This window comes from Lutra lutra, chromosome 12 (assembly GCF_902655055.1).
Source record: "Lutra lutra chromosome 12, mLutLut1.2, whole genome shotgun sequence".
In the NCBI taxonomy this organism is placed as follows: domain Eukaryota; kingdom Metazoa; phylum Chordata; class Mammalia; order Carnivora; family Mustelidae; genus Lutra; species Lutra lutra.
Window position 1 is genome coordinate 26,552,922 of NC_062289.1, and position 23,703 is coordinate 26,576,624.

General features: G+C 40.3%; 1 protein-coding gene across 6 annotated transcripts in view; it reads left to right on the top strand.

Moving 5' to 3' along the window:
* SMAD2 (SMAD family member 2) overlaps positions 1-23,703 on the top strand; it is an 82,699-nt gene that overhangs the window by 8,491 nt on the left and 50,505 nt on the right. For all 6 annotated transcript variants that reach the window (XM_047696459.1, XM_047696463.1, XM_047696458.1 and 3 more), the window contains one exon: positions 14,208-14,496. In XM_047696459.1, coding sequence (XP_047552415.1) covers positions 14,261-14,496 — 236 coding nt within the window. In that variant the 5' untranslated portion in view covers positions 14,208-14,260. The remainder of the gene's footprint in view (positions 1-14,207; positions 14,497-23,703) is intronic.

Here is a 23,703-nt window from a genome sequence, read left to right on the forward strand (position 1 = left end):
CACCCAGTTGCCTGTCCAAAGGCTAGTAGCATTACTGGGTTTTTGTGTAATACTCCAGAAGCTCTGTGGATATATGAGCAACTTTGTGCATATAGTACCTTTTAGTACAAATGGTCGTATATTTTACGTAACAGTGCATCTTGTAGATTAGTCCACATCAGTACATAATAAGTACCTTTTTACTTTGGTTTATTCTCTGTGTGGGTGCCTGTAATATATTTGACCAGTTGTCCATTGATGGACATTTAGGTTATTTCCAGTCTTGTGGTATTAAAAAGTGTCGCAACAAGTAAACTTTGTTTATTCATCATTCTGTACTTGCATGAGGTAGATTTCTAGAAGTAGGTTAATAAACATATTTATTTTATTTATGTTTTGTTTGTACATTTATTAGTAAATACATGTCTATTTTAGGGAATGTGCTTTTTTTTTTTTTTTTTTTTAGGGAGGTAGTGCATGCACCTGGTGCAAAATTCAAAAGTAACAAAATAGTAAATAATGAAAAGTAAGTCTCCCTTAGGTCTACCTCCTGCTTCCCCATTCCACTTTCCAGAAGTGGAACCACCACTAGTGAGCCTCTTTCCTGTGTCTCTTTCTAGAGCTGCTCTGTGTAATGTGGCCCGTAGCCGCGTGTGGCCATTGAGTACCTGAAATGCAGCCAGTCAGAGCGGAGCTGCCTGTGAGCATGAAATACACAGGCGATTTATAACCGTCCAAAAAATAGAATGTATTTTAATTCTTAACGCTGATTGCACATTGAAAGACTATTTTGGGCATACTGGCATAAATTAAATTATTTAACTGATTAATACTTTTACTTTAGTTTTTTAATGTGGCTAGTAGAAGATTCACAGTTGAGTGTGTGGATGGCATCCTATTTCTGTTGCGCAGCTCTGGCCTAAAGAAATTCCATATGGATGCAAACATGTAGGAATATATGAGGAGTTCTCTTCTCAGGCAGGTGTTTTTTTCTTTTGCATTATAGTCTGTGGAAGCAGAAGTCTCTCGCGAAGATGATAGTTAAGAGAGACATATCAGGCAGCTAGTTCTTCACGGTCTCATTTATTCTTACCCGTTCACCATGATCACTCGTGGGTCTCATCAATGAAACACACGCTTCCATTGACTTTTATGATGTTTGTGCACTTTGGAGAGAAGCCAGACATTATTCTTGGCTCTGTGGTTTTGAACCTACTCTAATTTGCAGTGATTGCCTCTACACCTAGGACACAGCTGTCATCCTGGGATTCTCCTTCATGGTCCTCTTACGGCGTTCTTCACTTTCTTCTTTGTTGGATACCTTATTCTTTTGGCTCTCCCTCCTTTGATAGAACATATCCTTCAAGACCTTTTTTGGGAGGGAATGTGATGGGTAGATATCTGGAGATTTAATTTGACTGAAAATACTTTTATTTTGCCCTGGTTGGTTAATAGAATTCTAGGTTGGAAATATTTTTTTTTTCCTTCAGAATTATGAAGGCATTGGTCTCTTGACCTCGCTTACAGTATTACTCTTAAGAAAACCAAAGCTCTTCTGATTCTTCTCTAAGTAACCAGCTCTTTCTCCCAGAAGACTTTAGGCTTTTCCTTTGTCTTTGGCATTCTGAAGTTTCACCCTCACCAGCCTGGATGTGGGTATGTTTTCTTCTCTTGTCCTGAGATCTTGATCCTTGATTGGCCCTTTAGATCTGGAAACTCCCATCTTTTAGTTCAGGGGTTATTTCTAGATTTCTTTGACTACCCCCCCCCCCCCCCCCCCCCGGCCTCTCAAATCTTTTTGAAGTACTGTTTGGATATTGGATCTTCTGAATTGGTCCTCCAGTTTTCTTCACTTTATCGGCTATTTTCCCTCCTACTGGTTTTTTTTTTTCCCCTGCTATTTTTCCATCCTACTGGAAATTTCCTCTACCTTACTTTCCAACCCTTCTATTGATGCCCCCCACTTCTGCTATCAAAAATCAAAAACTGTCAACCTCTCCAAGAACTCTTCTTTTATTCTGTGAATGTGTCTTTTGTAAAGCAGGTTGTTCTTGCTTCAGGAGTGCTCCCTCGTCTTTCTATAGCTGTGTTGATGATTTTACAGTGTTTTCTTTTTCTGTATGGTCTCAGATTTCTTGAGTTGCGTTTTTCTGTTTTTAGCTATTTTTCCCTTAGGTAATGAGAGTCATCTTTGATTACAAGGGTAGGGGTCCAAAAAGCTGCTTGGAAACTGAGCAGGTGGGTGAGTCTTGTCTCCTTTCAGTTTCATCATAGAGTGGTCTGTGTGGGCTGTTTGTTGGTAAACTCTCAGTATCTGTACGTCTTCCTTCCTGGGTTTGGTCAGGTACCCTGAAAGAGTCTTGATCTGACTAAATGGGTAAAGGTCTGGCTGCTAGTATTTTGGGAGCCAGAACCCAGTGGAGGAAGGGGTTAGGAGTCTGCATTTAGCATACAGTGTACTCCTGTTCCTTTACTCCCCCTCTTTTCCTAGTGGTCCCCGGGCATTCTCCTAGTCCAGTGAGCCTGTTTTCCTCTCTGCTGAGAATAAACATCTAATCTTCCATAGAGGGAGAGGAACAAGTACCCAGTGACCGAGTGGGGGAGCAGGTCTGAGGATGTCATTGCTTCTCAGATATTTCTCACCGAATCCTGTCTATTTCATCTCCTCTTCCCTCAGCCCTCAGTGACTGGTGCTGTCTTTTACTGAACCCTTTGAGAGTTCTGCTGTGAAAATCAGGATGTTTCCCCACACCTCGTATAGAGTTAGTAGTTCTCTGATCTGTTCAACAGTGATGACTCATCCATTCATTTTCCAGTTATCAAAATTTTGCTTATTTTCTTTTTTTACTCTTCTATGATGAGATTGTCTTTTTTCTAATTCTTTTATTATGATTTTAATAGGCTGCTGTTTTCACCTGCAACCTACTGATTAAAGTTTTCCATTAAAAATATTTTTAAGGATAATCTCTGAAAGAATAAGAATTAGAACGTATAACTTCAAATCAGGATGAGGTAGTGGAAATAAATTTGATCATTCCAACAGAACGTAGAGGTCGGGGGGGAAGCAAAGAAGATGCTTAGGAATTAGAAAATACAAAGTAAGATAATAGAAAATTAGCTGAAGTATTTTCATGAATCCAATACTAATTTCAGGAAAAGCTTACTGATTAGAAGAGAATGAAACATTAAAAAAACAAAAAACCTCAACTAAATGCTTTTTATTAGTAGACATACCTAAAACTATGATGACATAGTTTCAAGGTAAAGGAATAAAAAAAATAGACACTGGGTGTAATCTATGTCTTAATCCATCTTGGGCTGCTGTAACAGGATTCCATAGACTCAGGGCACTTAATGGAAAACAGAAATTTATTTCTCATAGTTCTGGAGGCTGGGAAGTCCAAGTTCAGGGCACCAGCAGAGTTGGTATCTGGTGAGGACCTGCTTCCTCCTTCATAGATAGCTGTCTTTTTGCTATCACTGTGTATGTTGGAAGGAGGCAAGGGAATTCCCTAGGGTCTCTTTTATAAGGACACTAATCCCACTCATGAGGAGATATTTGTTAGTAAAGAACTAAAAATTAATGAGCTAACTATACAATGTAATGAATTAGAAAAAGGAGGGAAATAAAGTTGAGGAACGTTAATGAAAAAAGTAATCAGATCAATTAAAATAGAAGGTGCTAAGTTGAAAAGACTACGTTTGCTAAGTTTGATAGAGGAAGAAAAAAGGGCACAAATGTATTAGAAATCAAAAAAGATATGACTACAAATTGAGATTTAAAAAAAACTGAGAACACTGTGAAGAGCTTTTTGCCTTTAATTGGAAAACAGATAGCATGCACAGTTGCTTGTAAAGTACATGACCAAAATTGGTTTAAGAATAAGAAACTTGGGGCGCCTGGGTGGCTCAGTGGGTTAAAGCCTCTGCCTTCGGTTCAGGTCATGATCCCGGGGTTCTGGGATCGAGCCCCGTGTCAGGCTCTCTGCTCAGCGGGGAACCTGCTTCCTCCTCTCTCTCTGCTGGTCTCTCTGCCTACTTGTGATCTCTATCTCTCTGTCAAATAAATAAATAAAATCTTAAAAAAAAAAAAAAGAAAGAATAAGAAACTTGACAGGATTACTTATTTATTTACTTATTTATTTTTAAAAGATTTTATTTCTGAGAGAGAGAGAGAGCGTGCACAAACAGGGGGAGCAGCAGGCAGAGGTGATGAGCAAAGAGCCTGATGCGGAGCTCGATCTCAGGACCCTGGGATCATGACCTGAGCAGAAGGTAGATGTGTAACCGACTAAGCCACCCAGGGGTACTGACAAGATTTATAATTTAAAGAAAATTTAAAGACTTAAGCTAGACATCTACCTGCAGCAAAATAAGATTAAATAAAAACCCAAAGCCCGAGTGAAAACCCCAGATGGACGAATTGTATAAAACATACGAAGAGGGGCACGTGGGTGGCTCAGTTGTTAAGCATCTGCCTTTGGCTTAGGTTGTGAGATTCCAGGGTTCTGGGATTAAGCTCCACTTTGGCCTTCCTGCTCAGCTGGGAGTCTGTTTCTCCCTCTTCCTCTGCCCCTCTGCCTGCTTGTGTGTGCTTTCTCTCTCTCTTTCAAATAAATAAAATAAAAAAAAAAATGAAGAATCAGTAATTCCAGTTTTATACAAAATGTTACAGAATATAACACAAAATTATTTTGTTAGGCTACTGTAATCTTGATACTCTGGGTAGTACAAGTGTAGTATGCAAAGGAGATGGCTAGACCACATCTCAATAATAAATGTGGCAATAGAAATTTTAGGTAAAATGTTAATATTTACTTAAAAAAATACCATGACTGGGACGCCTGGGTGACTCAGTTGGTTGAGCAGCAGCCTTCAGCTCAGGTCATGATCCTGGTGTCCTGGGATCGAGTCCCACATCGGGCTCCTTGCTTGGCAGGGAGCCTGCTTCTCCCTCTGCCTCTGCCTGCCACTCTGTCTGCCTGTGCTCGCTCTAGCTCCTCTCTCTCTGACAAATAAATAAAATCTTAAAAAAAAAAAAATACCATGACTAATAAACGAGTGTGTCTCAGGAACATACAGATCATTAAACATTAGAAAACCCGTAAATGAAATCAACACATCAAAGGGGAAAAGCTATATGATCTTCATGGTTGAAGGGGAAAACGGCGTATGACTAAATTCTGTACTCATTCTTAGAAAACTTAGGAGTATAAGAGAACTTGCTTAATTTGAATGGTGTTGGTTAAAAAAAACAGACCCAGAAGTGTACAGAAGGCATGATTCCAATTATATGAGTTTCTAGAACAGGTAAAATTACTTTGATAGAAATCAGATCAGTAAACTGCCTGGGGTGAGGAAGGTAGATTGAAAAGGGACACAAGGAAGCTTTCTGGGATGATGGTTATGTGGGTGTATGCATTTTTTCGGAACTCATCAAACTATACATTTAACATCTCAGCATTTTATTGTATGTAAACTGTGCCTCAATAAAGTTGATTTTAAAACAGTATGTAAAAACCGTGTATTTCTATATACCAGCAAGACACAAAATTTTCAAAAGCCACTATTTAAAATGACAACACAAACTATCAAGTACCCAGGAAAAAATAAAACAGAAATGTGTGAGACCTTAATGGAGAAAATTTTAACACCCCTGTAATTCAAATTATAAGCAGATATACTGTGTTTATAAATGGAAAAATATATCATTAATGTGTCAGTTTTCCTCCACTTGTTTATATATTTGGTGTCATTCCAGTTAAAATTCCAGGACATGAAAGAGGAGCCCCTCATCAGATGCCAGGACACATTCTTTTACTTTAGTAGTTACAGTGTGGTCATACTCACCTCAGATACAGATTAATGGGAGGAAAAAAGTAGATCCTGGAAAAGCAAGTAGCTTTGTAATTGCTAGGGAAGATTCAGTATATGGTGCTGGTATACTTGGTTATGTTTGTTGGGGAGAAGATCCCTACCTCACAACATACACAAAAGTAAGTTACAAAGATGAAAAGCAAAACTTTAGACTTTATGACTTTTCAAAGATGACAACAGATGGAAGGATTTTTGAAAAGATCCCAATGTATACATAATACAGTATTTAAAATATTGATGAAATATGAGCACATTAAAGTGAAATCTTCAGTATAAAAAACCATCAGAAGTCACTTGCTGGGTAAAGATAATGTGGCATGTGTGATTAACAAAAGATTATCATCCAGAATATGTAAATAAACCATGTGAATTAAGGAAAAGATGGTGAATATGAGCAGATGAGTCAAAGAAGAGGAATCCTGAAAAGTCAATAAACATGAAAATATTCTCAAACTCCTAAGTGAGGCAAGTGCAAAACATCAGCACCCCTCCATGTCACACCCATTCCTTTGACAATGAGGTACCACATAGTGTCAGATGTTGGGCAAAGTAGGAGCTCCTACTTCCGTGGTGGGAATGACTGTTGCTATCACCAGGTTGACCAGATTTGGTAAAGGATATGTGCATGTCCTCCTATGCAGCCTTTCTCCTCCTCCGCGTATGTCCTAAGGCAGTGGCTTTCATCTGTTCTTTATAGACCCAGGTAGAAAATAATATTTTACATGTGACAAAAACAATTAAAAATTTTAAAATAAGTGTACTCTTGCTTTCTACTGTGTTCTGGCTAATTTTCTCTATGAGTTTTATAATTTTTTTGTATGTTTTTTCTTTTGCTTTTTGAAAGATATTTTTCAGAATTAACTAAATTGATTTCATGTTCACCAGTGGTTCACGACCCTGAATTTAGAGAAATAACAGAGAATAACATGGTAAAATGTCTGTCTTAACTGGGAGAGACCAAAAAATTAGGTTGCAGTGTACAATGTATTTCTTATGGTGGCTCTTCTTTTTTGATCAAGTTTGAAAGTTTCTCCCTTGAACCTGTCTCACAACACCTGTAAGAAGATATACATCAGGCCACTCATGGCAGCTTGTAAGAGTGGAGAATTGGAAACAACCTGAACAGGAATCAGAAGGAGAAAGGACAGTGAGCTCTCATGGTCAGACAGTGCAGTGCTATATGACCTGAAATAAATGAGCTAGAGTTCAAGATTACATGTATTATCAGCATGGATAGTAATAGTGAAAAAAACAATGTGACATGAACAGTATTAAAGTTTCATATAGAAATTTATAAAATGCAAAGATTTATGAATACAATATGTAGCAAAACCATTAAGTGACGATGGGGGAAAATCAGGGTGGTGGTGATCTGAGAATCGAGGAGGAGGGGAATGGAAATCGAAACGTATTTATAGGGGCTTGAGCTGTATCCGTCTATCATGTCTTATTTCTTACAAGTACCACAGAATGTTAAGAATTGACAGAGCTAGGTGTGAGGCCCAAGGGTGTTTCCATTTTCTCTTTTTTCTTTTTGGTATGACTGAAATATTTAACTTTGTAGGATAAACACTGTAAGTAAAACCCAAGGTATTTGGAAGAATAAATAAGTTCAACAAGATGTGTGAGACCTTTCCAGAGAAAATTATACAACTTATTGCTGGATAGTAAATCCAAAATAAAAAGAAACATATCATTTTTATAAACGGGGATACTCAGTATTATAAATACGTTGGTTCTTCACAAATTAATGTAAGTTCATTGCACTTGTAATCAAAGTCCTATGGAGTTTTGGTGGAACTTAGACTAAACTTAATATCCCTAACATCGATTTGAAGAATAAGAGAGGGGCTCACCCTGCAGATAATCAGCTTACTAGAAAGCAGGGGTAAGTAAAATCCTGTGATACTGGTGTAGGTTTGAACAGTTACAATGAACAAAGTACAAAGCCCACAATCAGATGTTGGTTTATAGGGATTCGGTATGTGACAGGAGTGGCTTGAATTACCAGAGAAAAGATAACTATGTAGTACAGTGCCCTGACAAAGTGGCTATCCTGCCAGTAGGTGTTTAGGTCACTATCTCAGCCCTTAACCAAAACCACATTCCTCGTATGTTAGAAAAATGTGAAAATGTGAAAAGCAAAACTAAACTGACCCCCAGAATATCTAGGGAGGAGTATCTTTGTACCATCTGGCTCCTTCACGCTTCAGATTCCTCATTTGTAAATAAGGGTATCTACCCCACTGGATGCTTGGGAGAGATGAGTTAATGCTTACCCAGTGGCTGAGCCCAACCTGTTGTGTCATAGCGTTGGCTCACAAGCAGCGTTGCTTACTGTGTTTGCCGGCAGAAAGGGATTTTGTTAGAAGCATAGTGGACCATAAGACTCTAACATGAAATCTGTGTACTCTAAAGGTATAAGAAGATGAGAAGATGTTCTGAGGCTTTTTTTTTTTTTTTAAATACCTAGGCAGTGATAGGGTTTATATCAAAATAAGAACAAGAAGCAAAGAACAGAGTTGAAGACAACAAAAAACATGAGATGTAGTTTAAGGAAATATGTAGAGAATCTAATTTGTAAAACTGTTATACAGTGATTAATAACTTGCAGGCTTTATTTGTGAGTTTAGGATAATCAGACCTCTTACTTAACTGAAACTTTCCAGTGAGTAATCTTTGAATCCCAATTTTACTGATTTATCACTTGATAAGCTTTCTTACTGAGCTGTACAGATAAAGTCTTCCTACTCTAATGAATCCTGCCTTGTATGTCTCATTTATTGCTGAAATTAGTACATAGTTAGTATCTGAGCTTGCTTTCCAGTTCTTGCAGATGTTGAAAAAAAAATCTGACTTCACTGAAGTGCTTGCTGCCACACTGTGGAAGGAAATCCGTATATTCTGCAAGTGACTCATTCATATTTCGTTACTTGATCATAAGTCTAGTTTTTCTTATTTCAATTTGTCTTCAGCTTAGAGCATATTGACATGGATTCCTTGTAAAAACCTAAATTCAGTCTATTAACATTTTAAGACTGTTGGCTAAATATATCTTAGCTATTTAAAATGCTCAACTGGTTGAAATGTATTACCAGCATTACTGAAAAATATTTTACCGAATAACATAATTCTCCAGAGATAATTAGCCAGGTGTCAGCCAGCCATGGCTACAGAGACATGACAAGTTGATGCTGGTAACCTCCAGTGATTACATCGTTCCAGAGTAGTCAGAAGTGCTCTTCTAGGACGTGGGACACTGAGATCATTTGGTTGTACTAGGCCGTGAGGTCACTCAGATGACCCAGAACAGACTTAAACTTTTCATGTGTTCATTTCCATGAAGCAAAAAAAAAAAAAAAAAAACTAAAAAGTTTTCATAGAAAACTTTTAGATCCCCAAGAATACATCTGAACTCCTAGGAAACATTTCTTCTCTAACAAAAGTGTCAGAGAACCTGTTACTCAGATTCTTCCTACTGCTTAGAATCCTTTCAGTGTTGCAAATTTATACAGAAATTTAATTTTTATTCATTTTCTTAAGTTGAGTTCTCATACATGGACTAATTGAACCAAAGGTGTAGATAGATGCATTTGGACAAATTCTCGTTATATTTTGCTTGTTCTGTCAGTGTTTCACGAGGAGCTCAGATCCCGCACGGAGCTCACGCAGAGCTTTGTTCTAAGGCTGAAGTTGGGGCGGGCCCGGAGCTGGACCCGGGGAGTCCTTAGAAGCCAAGCCGGAGACTGGCTGCCTCTGCTCTTCGGCAGGACTGGGTGTCACTGCTGTGCTTGGGCGCACTCTCGCTTGTGGGCTGACTACCCTCTCCCGAGCCTCTGCGGTCTTCTGGTCCAGTGATGAGCACGGGGACTTACATACAGGCCTGTAAAGGCTGACCCTGGGGCAGCCTTCCGATTTGCTTCCGGGTAGTGGTTTGTCCACCACTCCACGCCTTCACTTGTGTGCCTTCGTGGTACTTGTCTCAGCGACTCCTTTTCCCTACCGTGTCCACATCCACTCGGCCAGTGACGCGTGAATCCTCTCAAAAGTAGCTGAAGGAATGCTGCTGGCCTTAGCTCGAACTTCTGGCTTCGGCTCTGTGCTCCCGGCACGCCTTCCCCTCCCCGGGGGCTACCGCGGTGCTTCCTTGGGCGCACACTGTAGCAGTGGAGTTTTTGGTAACTCCTAAAGTGTTGTCGGCCTCTAGAAAACCCGTGCTGAACGTCCTGCCTGATGTTCTGTCCTCTTTTCAGGCTTCTGCTCCGGGGTCCCTTTTGGGGTACCTCTCCCTTCTAAAGGTTGAGTCGTCAGCGTGCTGTGTGTGCTCGGATAGGACTGTCACGCGGCACTGAGGTGTATGCGCTGGCTCCGTTCGGCACACGTGGCGGCAGCGTAGGCATTCCCCAGAAGCCCAAGGGCGCCCGCGCTGCCTTCTGCTGCCCCGTCGTCCCGATCAGCGGCTCCGGTGGATTACTACATGTGTTTGATGGAATTCGGTGTGTTTGCGTTACTTGTCAAGTTGTAGTTTATGGAGTGGAGTGCTTACTTGTGTGTGTTACGGCAGAGTCCACCACCGTAGACAGCTGGACAGTGCTGCTCTCCAGCTCTCTCTGTTCTTTACCTACCCTGCAGATGTCTAGCTCTGCGCGAACTTTTGTATTGCTCTTAGCCTGAGTCACGTAATCCTGCTTATGGACTCCTTTCACATTTGTAGTATCTAAACCACAGCTGGGCTCTCCAGAGTGCCAGGGCGGCATTGTGTTGTGGAGCTCCAGGAGATGTCCCTTAAGAAGTGTATCCGTGGCCAAATACACGAAATTTGGCTGGCTATAGTGCCTCTTCTGGGAGCTCCTCGGGACAGTCTCCTGAATTGAGGCTGGGAACCTTAATCTCATTACTCGTTCTTCCCTTTTGAGGAAATGGATAGGATTGTTTATTAGGTTGTGACCATTTTTTTCCTAGCAAAGTATACCAAGGCCTAAGTATCTTTACCGGGGAGACCATTTTGAGAATGGTCTTTTGAGAATCCAAAGTCTTTTTTTGAGAATTACACTTTGTTTGTTTGTTTGTTTGTTTGTTTCTTTCTTTCTTCTCCTTCTCACCTTACTGTGCTGGCTAGAACATCCAGTGCGTTATTAAATAGAAGGGGCAATAGTGGACATCCTTGGCTTATTTCCAGTTACAAGGAAAGGGGATTTAATGTTTCACCCATTACATAATGTTTCTAGCTCTAGGTTTTTCATAGATGTTCTTTTTCAGAATAAAGAACTTATTCCTCTTTTCTGTTTTTCTATTTCTAGTTTGCTGAGATTTTTAAATCTTATATGGATATCAAATTAACATTGTCAAATGCTTTCTTTTTTTATGCATCAGTTAAGAAAATCATAAAGATTTTTCTCTTCATACTATACATGAGTTGCTTGGGTTTTTTGGCTTTTTTGTTTTGTTTTGTTTTGTTTTTCCCTATGTCAAGACAGTTTTGCTCCCTGGGATAAACCCCCACTGGGTAAGGATACTACCTTTTCTATATACATTACTGAATGTGACTTGCTAATATTTGTTAAGGATTTTTCCATCTAGGAGTAGCAGACCTTTGCTTTGTGTTAGTGCAGGATCTTGGGTCCAAGCCAGTTTCTTGCTCCTGTGCCAGGGTCAGATAGCTTTTTCTTCTACTCGTTCCTCAGCATCAGTGTGTCTTTGTCTGGAACTGGTGGTGGCTGTGTCTCCTCCCCTCCGCTAGCAGAGTAGACTGTGGTTATTGTTACGTGGTGAAAGGCTTGTTGGTGTGTGGTAGGTGGGCAAGTAGGTTTGCCCCACCTCTCTCCACCTCCCCCAACAGTACCATAGCTTTTCCTCTGCTCTTGCCCTTGGGCTTTCCGTGTGGGAGGCTTTCCTATTCTCCCTCCTAGCTAAAGGTTTTTATTTTATAGGACCTGCCTCTAAGGGGGAAGAGTTGTCTCCCATTTCTTGCCCCATGCCAGTCTTTCAAGAGATCTCAGCTGAAGCCCATGGAGAAGAGTTTGTGATGAGTGCAGGTTTCTTCTGTCCGGATCTTACACAAATTCTTAACTGTCATCCTAGCGGACACTCAGCCTTTATCTTTACATCTGTCTTCAACATTGAGCCCATTGACTATGACTGTGCTTCCTTTGTATCTGTGGGTTGATATCTGTCATCATTTTTGATAAGTTCTTGGCTGGTATCTTTTCATGTATTTTTTTTCTGCCAGGTCTCTTTCCTCTCCTTTTGGGACTCCAGTTAAACTCCAGTTAAACCCAGTAGACATTTGCTCTTAGGTATTCAGGGGTCCAGAGTATCTGGGTGGAAGTTTTTCTCATAGCTCTCCTGTCCCACCTCAGCCCTTGATAGCTGAATGTCTGAGGTCTCTAAGGTTGACCTCTTTCACTTGTCCTGCCCATTCTTTCCCTTCCTTGTCAGAGGACAGATTACTTGCATTTGAGGGTCTGAGACCATAAGCTTCTTAGGGCATCCCTCAGCCTTCTAGGCCTGTCTCCCAATCTTTGGCATACTTTGACAAACATGCAGTGGAGCCCTATGCGAATGAGTGGTTGGATAGTATAGGTTTGCTCTGTGAAATCCTCAGAATTAGTATGTTTTGTCAGCAGACATGTTGCTTTTAAAATTTACTAAAGAGTAGGGTGCTTTCTCCTTACCCTCCTCTAGGTTAGGATTCTTCCCCCTTAGCTACTCCACCAGGTAAGAAACCGTTCATGGGCCTCGATTTCCTGTCTCAGCACTGTCTGGAATTTAGTTCCGTTTTGGTTACTTTGCATCCTGAACTCTGATGGGTTCAGAAAACACTTGATTTTGTAGCCTTATCTGTCTTTGTAGCCTTAACTGTCTCTATGTGACTGTGAGGGTGAAATGATGGTCTGTTGTCATTTCTACATCCCAGTTAGAATTGGGAGCTCTTCTACACCTTTTACTTCATAGCCTGGAAATACCTGCTTCATTCTAGTTGATTTTTTAATAGATTTTTTTGTCTTTAAGATTTTATTTATTTGAAAGAAAGTGAGAGAAAGAACAGGAGCAGAGTGGGAGGGGTGAAGGCAGAGGGAGAAGCAGACTCCCCGCTGAGCAGGTAGCCCATCGCAGGGCTTGATCCCAGGAACCTAGGATTATGACCTGAGCCAAAGGCAGACACTTAACTGACTGGGCCACCCAGGCGCCCCTGTAGCTATTTCTTAGAGCTGCATTTCTAAATCTTCACTCTTCTCAAGTCTCAGCTCTCCAGTTCCGTCCTCAAGTGGTAAATGATCTTATCTCTTATTTTGAGATTAAAGTCATCCACATTAAAATTTAATTATGGGGCTTGTGAAGAGTGTGGGGAGAATTTATGGTAGGCACATAGAAAAGTAAGCACATGACAAACTGAGATCATTAACTTGGGAAAAGAAAGAGTTGTACAAAAAGGGAAACATGATTATATAGTACTTTACTAACGATCTCATCAGACACAAAACTACCTTTGGGAGATAATTATTAAGGTTGGAGGAAAGTGAATGGTTGTGGTATAAATCCTCACTTTCCAGAAACAGTAGATGATACCTAAACTTGATGTTTCAAGGGGTACCATCATGAGCTTTTTCCTTGAAGTATAAATAGCCAGAAACTATTAAAAATTTTAAGGAATTGTACCTTGGTGTGAAAAGAGGAAATATATTTGACTTTAGTTATGATGCATACATACTGTTTGTTACTTAGATAAAAATGAAAAAGTTTTTGGAAAGAGGCCTAACTTGAAGCCTTCTCAGGGAATCATAAAAGTGAAGCACACCTTTTCTTCACACACTGTTTTACCTTTATTTTTTAAAATTTTTGTTGTTTACTTCACACATGATGCCTTTTCCTTTCTTACAGCTTTAGATTTTACTTTATGATACTTCGTTATGAAAATTTAAAACTTCAGGGAGAGTAGACTTAATACATTTAAAAAATACTTTCCTTAAGTGTCCTAAAACATTTGGTGAATTGAGAAAAACATTTGGTGAATTGGTTTTCACTATTCAGTGAAAATATCTTCATTATTGACACTATTAAAAGTTAAAAGTGAAGTAGTATTGGTAGTGATAAATTTCACCAGTGCTGGTACAGATCTTACTTGCAAAATTGTTGTATTTTTCCACTTATAACATGGTTTTGTTTTTTAGAATTTGTTTCCACAATTGCTTTAAAGTAGTAAAGACGTTGTTGGAGAAGAAGATGACTTCTGAAAGTCTGCGGTGATCTGAATTTCTGTCTCATTTTCAGATTTGCTTTAGAGACAACGTTGAAGTTATGACTAGATTTTAAAGTTAGCCTCTGAACGATCCCTTCCGTATCTTTTCTAGGTCAGATAGAGGAGTGTCTTCTCTCAGCGCGGGTTGCGGCCTTTGGTGAGAGCATGTCGTCCATCTTGCCATTCACTCCACCAGTTGTGAAAAGGCTGCTGGGATGGAAGAAATCAGCTGGTGGATCTGGAGGAGCAGGCGGAGGAGAGCAGAATGGACAAGAAGAAAAGTGGTGTGAGAAAGCAGTTAAAAGTTTGGTGAAGAAGCTAAAGAAAACAGGACGATTAGATGAGCTTGAGAAAGCCATCACCACTCAAAATTGTAATACTAAATGTGTCACCATACCAAGGTAAGTGTCGTTAGAGCAGAACTTCTGTGGTCATACTGTTGAAAATTGCTTAAAGGAAGCCAAAGGAAGGTCACTGAAATTTTGTTACTGTCAAGTCACCTGTAAATAGTGATTATTAAAACATATACCCACTCTTTTTAACTTGGCGTTTCAATTTTATTTGACCAGTTAAGACTTGTTTTACAAGTCATTTTCTTGACCAATGAAGTTTAATCAAGCAAAATAAAATACTTAGTTGTATTGTTATATCTTCACTGCGTTCATTTACCTTCATTGCCTAAATGCTGCATTGTAGCTTATCCTCATTTCTGTGACTGAATGACATTTGAATAAAGAGTCAAGGCTTTTCCTCTCCTAGTGCAGCCTGACAGTTTGTTCCCGCCTTGGTCAAAAGTCCAGTCAGTAAAAGAGTTAACAGAGGCAGCTGATACTGTGGTGAATTTTATTTATATAATTTTTGGTTTGAGTTGCAGCATTACTTCTTAGAACAGTTTAGGGGGCAGCTTCTTAGATGTCCAGGGAGTCAGAACCTGGCACAGAGGCCTACCTACCTCTTGTCTTGGAAGGACCTGTTACTTAAGAGGTTGAAGTTTTATTAGTATAAATTTAATTATTTGTGGATAAGTACCACTATCAGAAATGCTGTTTTTTTTAACACTTTCTTTAAGTAGCAAGTGGCTTTTCAGTGTTTGACTACTATTGATAGACATTATCGGGGTTTGGGGAGTGGCAGCGTATAGAATTTTCTAAAATGACTTCTGGTGGTGTCAGACGTGGGCTAGCATATAGCACATGAAACCATGCTCCTTGATTGACAGGTTTCCAGTGAGCTTTGGGAAATCCAGTCTGGATGCTGGATTGTTGAACTAGATCCCAGTAACACCAGCCTATCTACTCGCAAATACTAACAGTAGAATGTTTCCTGCCTTATTTGGTGGGTTAATTATCCATTTTTTTTTATTTTACTTGTTTTCACATATATCTTAGAGTCACTTTTTTGGTTTATGCTTTTGTTTTACAAATGCTTATGAGGGCCTGCTGAATGCAGGGCACTATTTCCAGGCCCTTGCGGTATGGTCTGACCAAAACAAAGATCCTCCTCTTCTGAGGCCTAGATCTACACAGTAAGCAAGTGGACAGATTGATAATTTGAGATGGCAATGAGTGCAGAGAAGACCATGACTGAGGGATTAAAAAAGCTGCTTTGGATTGGATTGTGAAACTTAAACTGAGCTTTGAGAAATAGCAGCTAGCTGAAGGGAGAGTCTTCTAGGAGAGGAAGGAGCCAGTATAAAGACACCAGGTGAGAAATAGCTTATCATGTTGGAGGATTTTAAAAGAAGCCTAGTAGAGATGAAGGAATGCAATACAAGTATAAAACTGGGAAGGAGTCAGATAATACAGCATTGTAAGGCACAGTGGGAGTTTGAATTTTAGTCTAAATATAATAGAAAGCAAATAAGGCTTTTTAAACAGATTAAAAAAAATTTAAGTAGTGGTGTGTTTGTGGGTATGTGTGTGTAGCAGACTGGATAGTAGGTCTGGAAGGAGGGCGATCAGGAGGCTAGTCAAGTCATCTAACTGGGAGATGCTGGAGGGTGGACAGGCAGTGGCGGCTGTGTGGACATGTGAGGTGGACAGAGCTGGATGAAGTAGGACTGAAAGGACTTGGTAATGAATTGGCCAAGAATAAGTCAAGCTACATTTGCTGATTTTTCATCGTGTAGTGCCTGGAATTTGAGTTCAGCAAACACTTATTAAACACCCACTACGTGTGGGTGATACGCTCTTCCTCATTGGAGTTAAAGTACGGTCTTTGCTCTTGAGTTGCTTTTTATTTTTTTTTATTTTATTTTTTTTTTTTTAAAGATTTTATTTATTTATTTGACAGAGAGAGATCACAAGTAGACGGAGAGGCAGGCAGAGAGAGAGAGAGAGAGGGAAGCAGGCTCCCCGCTGAGCAGAGAGCCCGATGTGGGGCTCGATTCCAGGACCCTGAGATCATGACCTGAGCTGAAGGCAGCGGCTTAACCCACTGAGCCACCCAGGCGCCCCATTGAGTTGCTTTTTAATAAGGGAGATAAACTTCACAAAATAAAGATCATCTCATAAGTAGTGTAGGTGTTAAGAAAGATGCGTGCTCCCGGAGCTGTGTCTGGAGGAGAAGAATTCTGTTTACCCTGCAGCTTGTGGAGAGTTTCCTTCTTTCCACAAGGATTGGATTGGTGCCAGAGCTGAATCTTGATGGGTGTGAAGGAGGGATTTAGTCAGGAGAGGCTGGGTTCTCCCAGAGTGGCCTTGTGTTGAGAGTGACTCCAGAGGGGCACTGGTGAAGGGCACTGAGCCGGCTGGTGTCCTGGAAGGCTGTGTAGGTGGTTAAGGAACTGCAAGGTGAACCTGAACCTGAGCGGTGATGAAGGTTGAGTCTCTGAAGAGTCTGAGCGCGGCTTCTGGCTGCAGGGAGGAGAATGATTGTGAGACTGGCGAGAGTGGATGCAGGGAGACTGGTTGGTGGGTTCTCTTCCTCCTCAGAAGAACTGTGTGTGCCGGAGACGGGGCGCCACGGCTCTGCGCCTCAAGTTCACGGCTGAGATGGCCTTGCAGGGCGGTTCTGGCCAAGCTGAGAGGGGAGCTGTGCGGGCCCTTCCTTTAGGGAGACCCAGGGACGGTAGGAAGTAGCCAATGAGGAAAATGTGTGCAGGTCATAGTGGTCATCATGCTTTTCCTATTTTCCATTTTTCTACCTATAGCCGATTTTAAAGACTTTTCTGTATTCTAGGGCTTTTCGATTGTTAAAACAAATTTTTTTTGCTCTTTTACCTAACAGTGAAAGTGAAGTGGTGGTTGAGCATTACCATGTTTTACAGTCAGAAGTTCTTTAAAGCTTAGAAACTTGGTGTGTCTAATTTAGTGGGTGGTTTTTTTGGTAAGAAATGCAGATTTCTTAAGACTGGTTGTTGTCGATCAAGAAGTTTAGGCTTCTTTCGCTACGGTTTGTTCACATACGTTTATAGAGTTTGCTTTGTTTTTAGTACAGAGCAGTTACTGTTATGTTAGATTATTAGTTATTTCTTAACTACTAAATGGTCTTAAACGTTCAGTCAACTGTTTAAATATGTCGACTATAATGGTTGGGGAATGGGGGCAGGAAAGGTCCATTATGGATAAATCCGAAACATAGTTTAGGCAAAATTATTTAATATATGATCCAAAATGGATTTACTGTATGAGTTTATGTACTTAAATTTGCAAGAAAGTTGTTTATAAAAAATCTTAAGGTTTTACAAACCTAAAAATACAAATAAGTTCATCGGTTGAAAAACATGAAACGTAAATTACCTAGTATTTAAAAATGGCAAATATTTTCTGTTAAAATATCTGTTGTATCGACTGTTAACTATTTCTCCCCCCCATAACCCCCTTTCTTTTCATCTTAAAGTGGGATTAAATTTAGGGCAGAAATAGTCCTGGCTCCATGCCCCTCATATAATTACTCAGGCTTCATAGTTTTGTCTTTGAAGGGATAGAAGCTATAGTTACACACGTATGTCACTGCTGCTTCTTTGTTGTTGAATGTGGTGACGCAAAGTGGTTCATTGGTAGAACTTCACCTGTCAAGCTGCAGTGAGCTGACTAGTATAGTATAAATAAAGCTTCATGAGGCTTTTATATCTCAAACATTTTTGAGACCAAGGAATGGAACACAACTCAGTCATAAATGAGAATGACATTGATATTTGGGTAATGAATCAATCAGAAGAAGAAAAATGCTTTTAGTGCGTATTATCTACAATAAACCAAAATCCAAATTGCTGTAGGGTTGGAGACTCTAAAGTTAAAAGCGAGGTCTAATATGGCAGTTTTATAATATCCATTATATGTGAATGTGTAGGGATAATGAATTCATTTTCATAAACATAAACATGGGTGGTGCTTTGATCATGAAATCAGATTTTTGATGTTTCATCCTAAGGAAATGGTCAGGAATATGGTCAAAGATTGCTGGTGTTCATTTCTGTTGTTTGTAATAGCGAAGAATTAGAAAAATCCCAATCCTGATCTTTAATTTTCTTAACTCTAATAATAAAGGAAACTTACCAACTCATTTTTTTTTTTTACCAGAATTGAACATGAATAGTAAAAGGAAATGTTTATACTAGTGTTACTTATAAAAATAGATGCAAAGGGGCGCCTGGGTGGCTCAGTGGGTTAAGCCGCTGCCTTCGGCTCAGGTCATGATCTCAGAGTCCTGGGATCGAGCCCCGCATTGGGCTCTCTGCTCAGCGGGGAGCCTGCTTCCTCCCCTCTCTCTGCCTGCCTCTCTGCCTGCTTGTGATCTCTCTGTCAAATAAATAAATAAAATCTTTAAAAAAAAAAAAAAAAGATGCAAAAATTATAAACAGATACCAGAAACTAGAGTTACTAAAAACGAAGTGACAGAACCATGACTAGGAAAAGTTTATTGCAGAAATGCAAGTGTAATTCAACTACAGACATCTATTAATACGAGATACTTCATAGTCCTATTTAAGAAGAACACTGATCATCTTGATGGATCTAGAAAGAGGTTTTTTAAAAAAATTTTAAGATTGTATTTATTTGAGCAAGAGAGAGAGTGCTTGCACATAGGTGGGGTGGGGGAGGGACAGAGGGAGAGACAATCTCCAGCGGACTTTGTGCTGAGCAGGACCCTGAGATCTTGACCTGAGACGAAACCAGGAGTCCAAAGCTTAAATGACAGAGCCATCCACGTGCCCTCTAGAAGATTTTTATAAAATTCCATATTTATTCATGTTAACAAATTAGAAATAGGAATTTTCTTAACTTGATAAAACATACTTCTAAAAATGTTAACACTTAACCATGAATCATGAATCTTTAGAGAGAATACACCAAATTGTTAATAGTTGTTATTTATGGATAATCAGGAATGTCCTATAGGTTTTCTTAAATATATATATATATATATATATATATATATATATATACACACACATGTTTTTTACTTTTATAGCTAGCACATTTAATTTAAATGTTTAAATAGGACTTTTGGGCAATACTTAAACTTCTTTCTTTCGTACTTAAACTATTCTTATTTTACTTTTTTTACCCTTTGAAGTCAATTTTTCTGTTAAAGGACAGTTATATTTTCATTCTGTTAACATTCTTTTAGAAACATATACATTTATATCTGTATATTCCTTCAAAAAGTATGTTCCTTAAAGACAAAAAGTAGTATGTATACATGTTCAGAATTCACCCACATGTGATACAGTGGGAAATGTCTCCCCTACCGTAGGGTGCCCCATTTCCTTGCCCAGTTTCTTTCGTTAGAAATCATTGTGTTATCTGCTTCTTATGTGTCCTTTCAGGATAATATGTTTCTTTTTAATGCTGTTACTGATTTTTGGTTTTGTTCTCCATCTTCTAAAGTTTTAAACATCAGAGTACTTAAAGTAAATGTGGATTGTTAACTTTTATTTCTAAGTTCATATTCTTACCCTTTTACTTTTCTGTATAATGCAGGAAGAATTAAAGAGAAGTCTTTTTAAACTCAAGCAGTGGTATCCTTCAATTCTTCTTAAACTAGTTCCTTTTAATTTTTCAGAAGGTAGTAAGAATAATCCTCTGTCCTCATTCATAGATGGATACATACAATTTACCAGTATCTCTGTGTGTGTGTGTGTGTGTGTGTGTGTGTGTGTGTGTGTGTGTGTGTATGTGTGTGTGTGAGAGAGAGAGAGAGAGAAGAGAGAGAGAGCGCGCTCGCACGAGAGAGAGAATGTGAGAGAGCTCTGAATTTGCAGTTTGGTCACCTGTTTTTAAGTCTGCTTCAGTCCTGGGTGAATGTGGATCCTGAGACATGTGACTGCATTTTATTATTTCTTCATCTGTGAAAAAGGGGTGGTAGGTACCGCCTCAGGATTTCCTCAGTACTACTTTTGGTTCCTTTGAAATAATGTAAATTTGGTGTGTGAATTGTGAAGCACTGTAATCGAGAATGTGATTTATTTGAAATATTCACGGATACTTCGTGTGTTCGTTCCCCTTCCAGTTTTTCTAGGAGGACTTAAATTGTAGGCATTAAATTGTATTGTCTATGCTTGGGAAGAGTTTCTGCCAGGCGACATTGTGTTAGGTAGAACATAGTTTATTCAGATGTGCAACATTTATTCATAAAATCCGAACTGGAAACTTTCTATAGCTGCAAATGAGAACGTTGAAATCGTGGTCACAGCTCCCTTCTCGTGGTCACAGCTCCCTTTTATCAGCCTCAGGCTCCAACTTGTCATTTTCTGTGCGTTCTCTGGGTCAGTTGTGAAAGCACTTCCGGTGCGCTGTAGGGCCCTGTGAAACCAATTTGAAAGGTGCTTTGCCAGACCCTTAACCTTTATCTGGTACCATTTACTGTCAGGTGTTTTGAGGACACTTCTGCTGCAGGATGCTGGGATTGAGAGCCCTTCTGTGTAGAGCACATATTCTTACATAGGACATTTTTAATCATTTACCCTATCAGCAAAGATAGCCTGCTGTAGGACTTCTGTCTCTTCATAGAATTACTGAATTGAACCCAGATTCATTAATCTCTGTAAATGTGATGTTTCACACCTGAAGTGCTAAGCATCCTCTCCACTTCTCTTGCCCCATTAATGTACTGTCTTGGCTTAAAGAATACATTCCTCAACCTAGCTAAAATAATAGGCATTTAAGAAATTACAACCATCTTTTGTTTTGCTAGCATCTTTGGTCTGTTTCCAGTTGTATCTGGAGCTATTCCAGCTTGCCCAGACCATTTCTGTGTTACTAACCACATTCTGGGAGGATTGTAATTATTGGGGACAACATTTAACCATACTGTTTACTCCTTCTCTTTCCTGTCTTGCGGTAGAGTGTTTCTAGGCCTCTGTGGTCCCCACTAGTGATTCACAAGTAAATGTACCACCATCTAAGGGCCTGAAATAGAAAGCACCACACATGGACTGCGGAGATGGAAAGTAATAGTAAAACACCGGGTTAGGCTACCCTGCAGTGTGGTTTTAACTCCTCCCCAGTACTTGGGCTAAAATGACTGGATACCACATGTTTCTTATGTTCTGTTCTTTTCATTCTTTTATTTTTCCTTCCTTGTTCAGTTTGGATATTTTCTTTTGACTTAACTTTGCATTTACGGATCCTGTTTTATGCTGTGTTTAGTCTGCTGTTAAACACATTCAGTGAGTTCTTAATTTAAAATCCTGTGTTTTTCTGTTTTAGCATGTTCCTTTGATATTGTAGGTTCCAGCTCTCATTTGAAATTCTTCCTCCATTTCTGTTTTCCTGAATTTTCTTTAGTATATTTATAATAGTTATTTTAAAGTCCATCTGCCAACTCTAGTATCTGTCGGCCTGCTTCTATCATGGTCTGTTTAGTCTTTTAATGATCACATTTCTCTGCCTTTCCTGTGCTGTGTAATTTTGATGGTATGGCATATATTGTGTATGAGGGAATGAAAGTGCTGCAAATGATGCTTTCCCCCAAAAAGTGTTTGACCCTTCCTATGTCTGGTGGATAGAGGGGCTGATCCTCTTAATCTCAGTGGGGATTGAGCAGAAGTGGGGCTCAGTTGCCATTTCTTGGGCTTCAGTGTACCACTGTCTCATACCTTTTCCTTGAATAGGGCTCCCCTGGGATTGTGAGAGGCCCCCTGGTGGGCCTCTGTCACCTACTGCCACAAACACGGTGGGAGATTCACTTCTTTCCTTCTTTCCCTGGTTTGAATTTGGCTCTTGAGCCTCCTATGGATTGCAGCTTTACAACCTGGCAAACATCGTTGAGGAAGGACACTCCTGTGATTGTTCAAACTTTTGTTATTTTCTTCAGTAGCGTTTCTCTTCCCAGACCAAGCCTGACCCACATCCTGTTCCTAGAATCTGCATATGAGCCCTGGAAAGGGAATGACAGGCGGGCCTCGGTTCACCGAGAATATGTTCCTCGTCCTCCTTGTGAGTGATTTTATTTATTTGAGGGAGAACATAAGCAGCGGGAGGGACAGACATGGGTCTCCATCCTGGGACCCTGGGATCATGCCTGATCCCAAGGCAGAGGCTTAACTGACTGAGTCACCCAGGTGCCCCACTCCTAGTTACAACTTTGATTCATCCTGATCTGGTTACTTCAGCAGCTATTCTGTCATTTGCTTTTTTTGGCGGGGGGTGGGGGTGTATCTTTTTTCCTCTAGTTGTTGCAATAGTAACAGTAGCCTGCTATGACCTTCTTGTATCTTACCTGGAAGTAGAATTCTAACAGAATGTTCAAATGGGAACTTCCGGTATTTATTCAGAGACCCCCCAAACCTGAGATCAGTAGATTGCAAGTAACCTGCATCAGAACTGAGGAGCAGCGGACCGTTCAGATGCAGGACTTGCAGACGGGGTTCCACGAGACCGCTACGGCTGTGATTAACCCATCTTCTAGGCTATATAGAAGAAATGGAGGCGTTTCTTAAGAGGGATCCCATACGAGCGCTTCTTTGCAGAAAACAGCATATGGTCTGGCATTTCCCCTTTCCTTTGTCCACATTGAGGGGCTTCAGGGGAACGTATCCGTTTGACTTGCTGAGGTCTGGGAAATCAGTAGACGGGCTCCTGCCTTCCTCCTGAAAATGGCTTAACAAGTGCAAGGCTGATAGAGCTGCGCCTGCATCGGTGGAATGAAGAGCGGGCATGGTGAGAACGGCCTGCGTGTTGTGGAGTTTGATGAATCAGAGATGCACGAGTTTTCCCAAGGTCCAGACTTCGCTACTGAGGTAGATGCAGTTGTCTTGAAGTGAACCAAAGGCCCAGCCTGAAGTGTTGCAGTGACCCGGACAGACAGCCAGGGAAGTACCTGCACCAGAAACTGACTGCAGGGAAGAGGCAGCACTGGCCTTGTGAGCCTCCCAGGACCTCAGCCCCACGTTCCTGTCCCATCAGATCTCAGTCGGGTCGGCCCTAAGGCTGTTTGGTCCCTTTTCCTCTAAAACTCCCTCTTTCTGATGCTCCTGAACCTGTGGGGCCCTAAAAAATAAGGGCCGCAGAGTCCTGGACGAGGTGGGGTTAGTGAGATGCAGAGAATGCAGTTTTCATGTAGAGCAGGGTGAATGTTCGTTTCTGAAGAGATCTGTGGTTACGCCATCCCCATGAGTAGGACTCATGCAGCCCTGGGATCATTCCAGACTCTGACTGCAG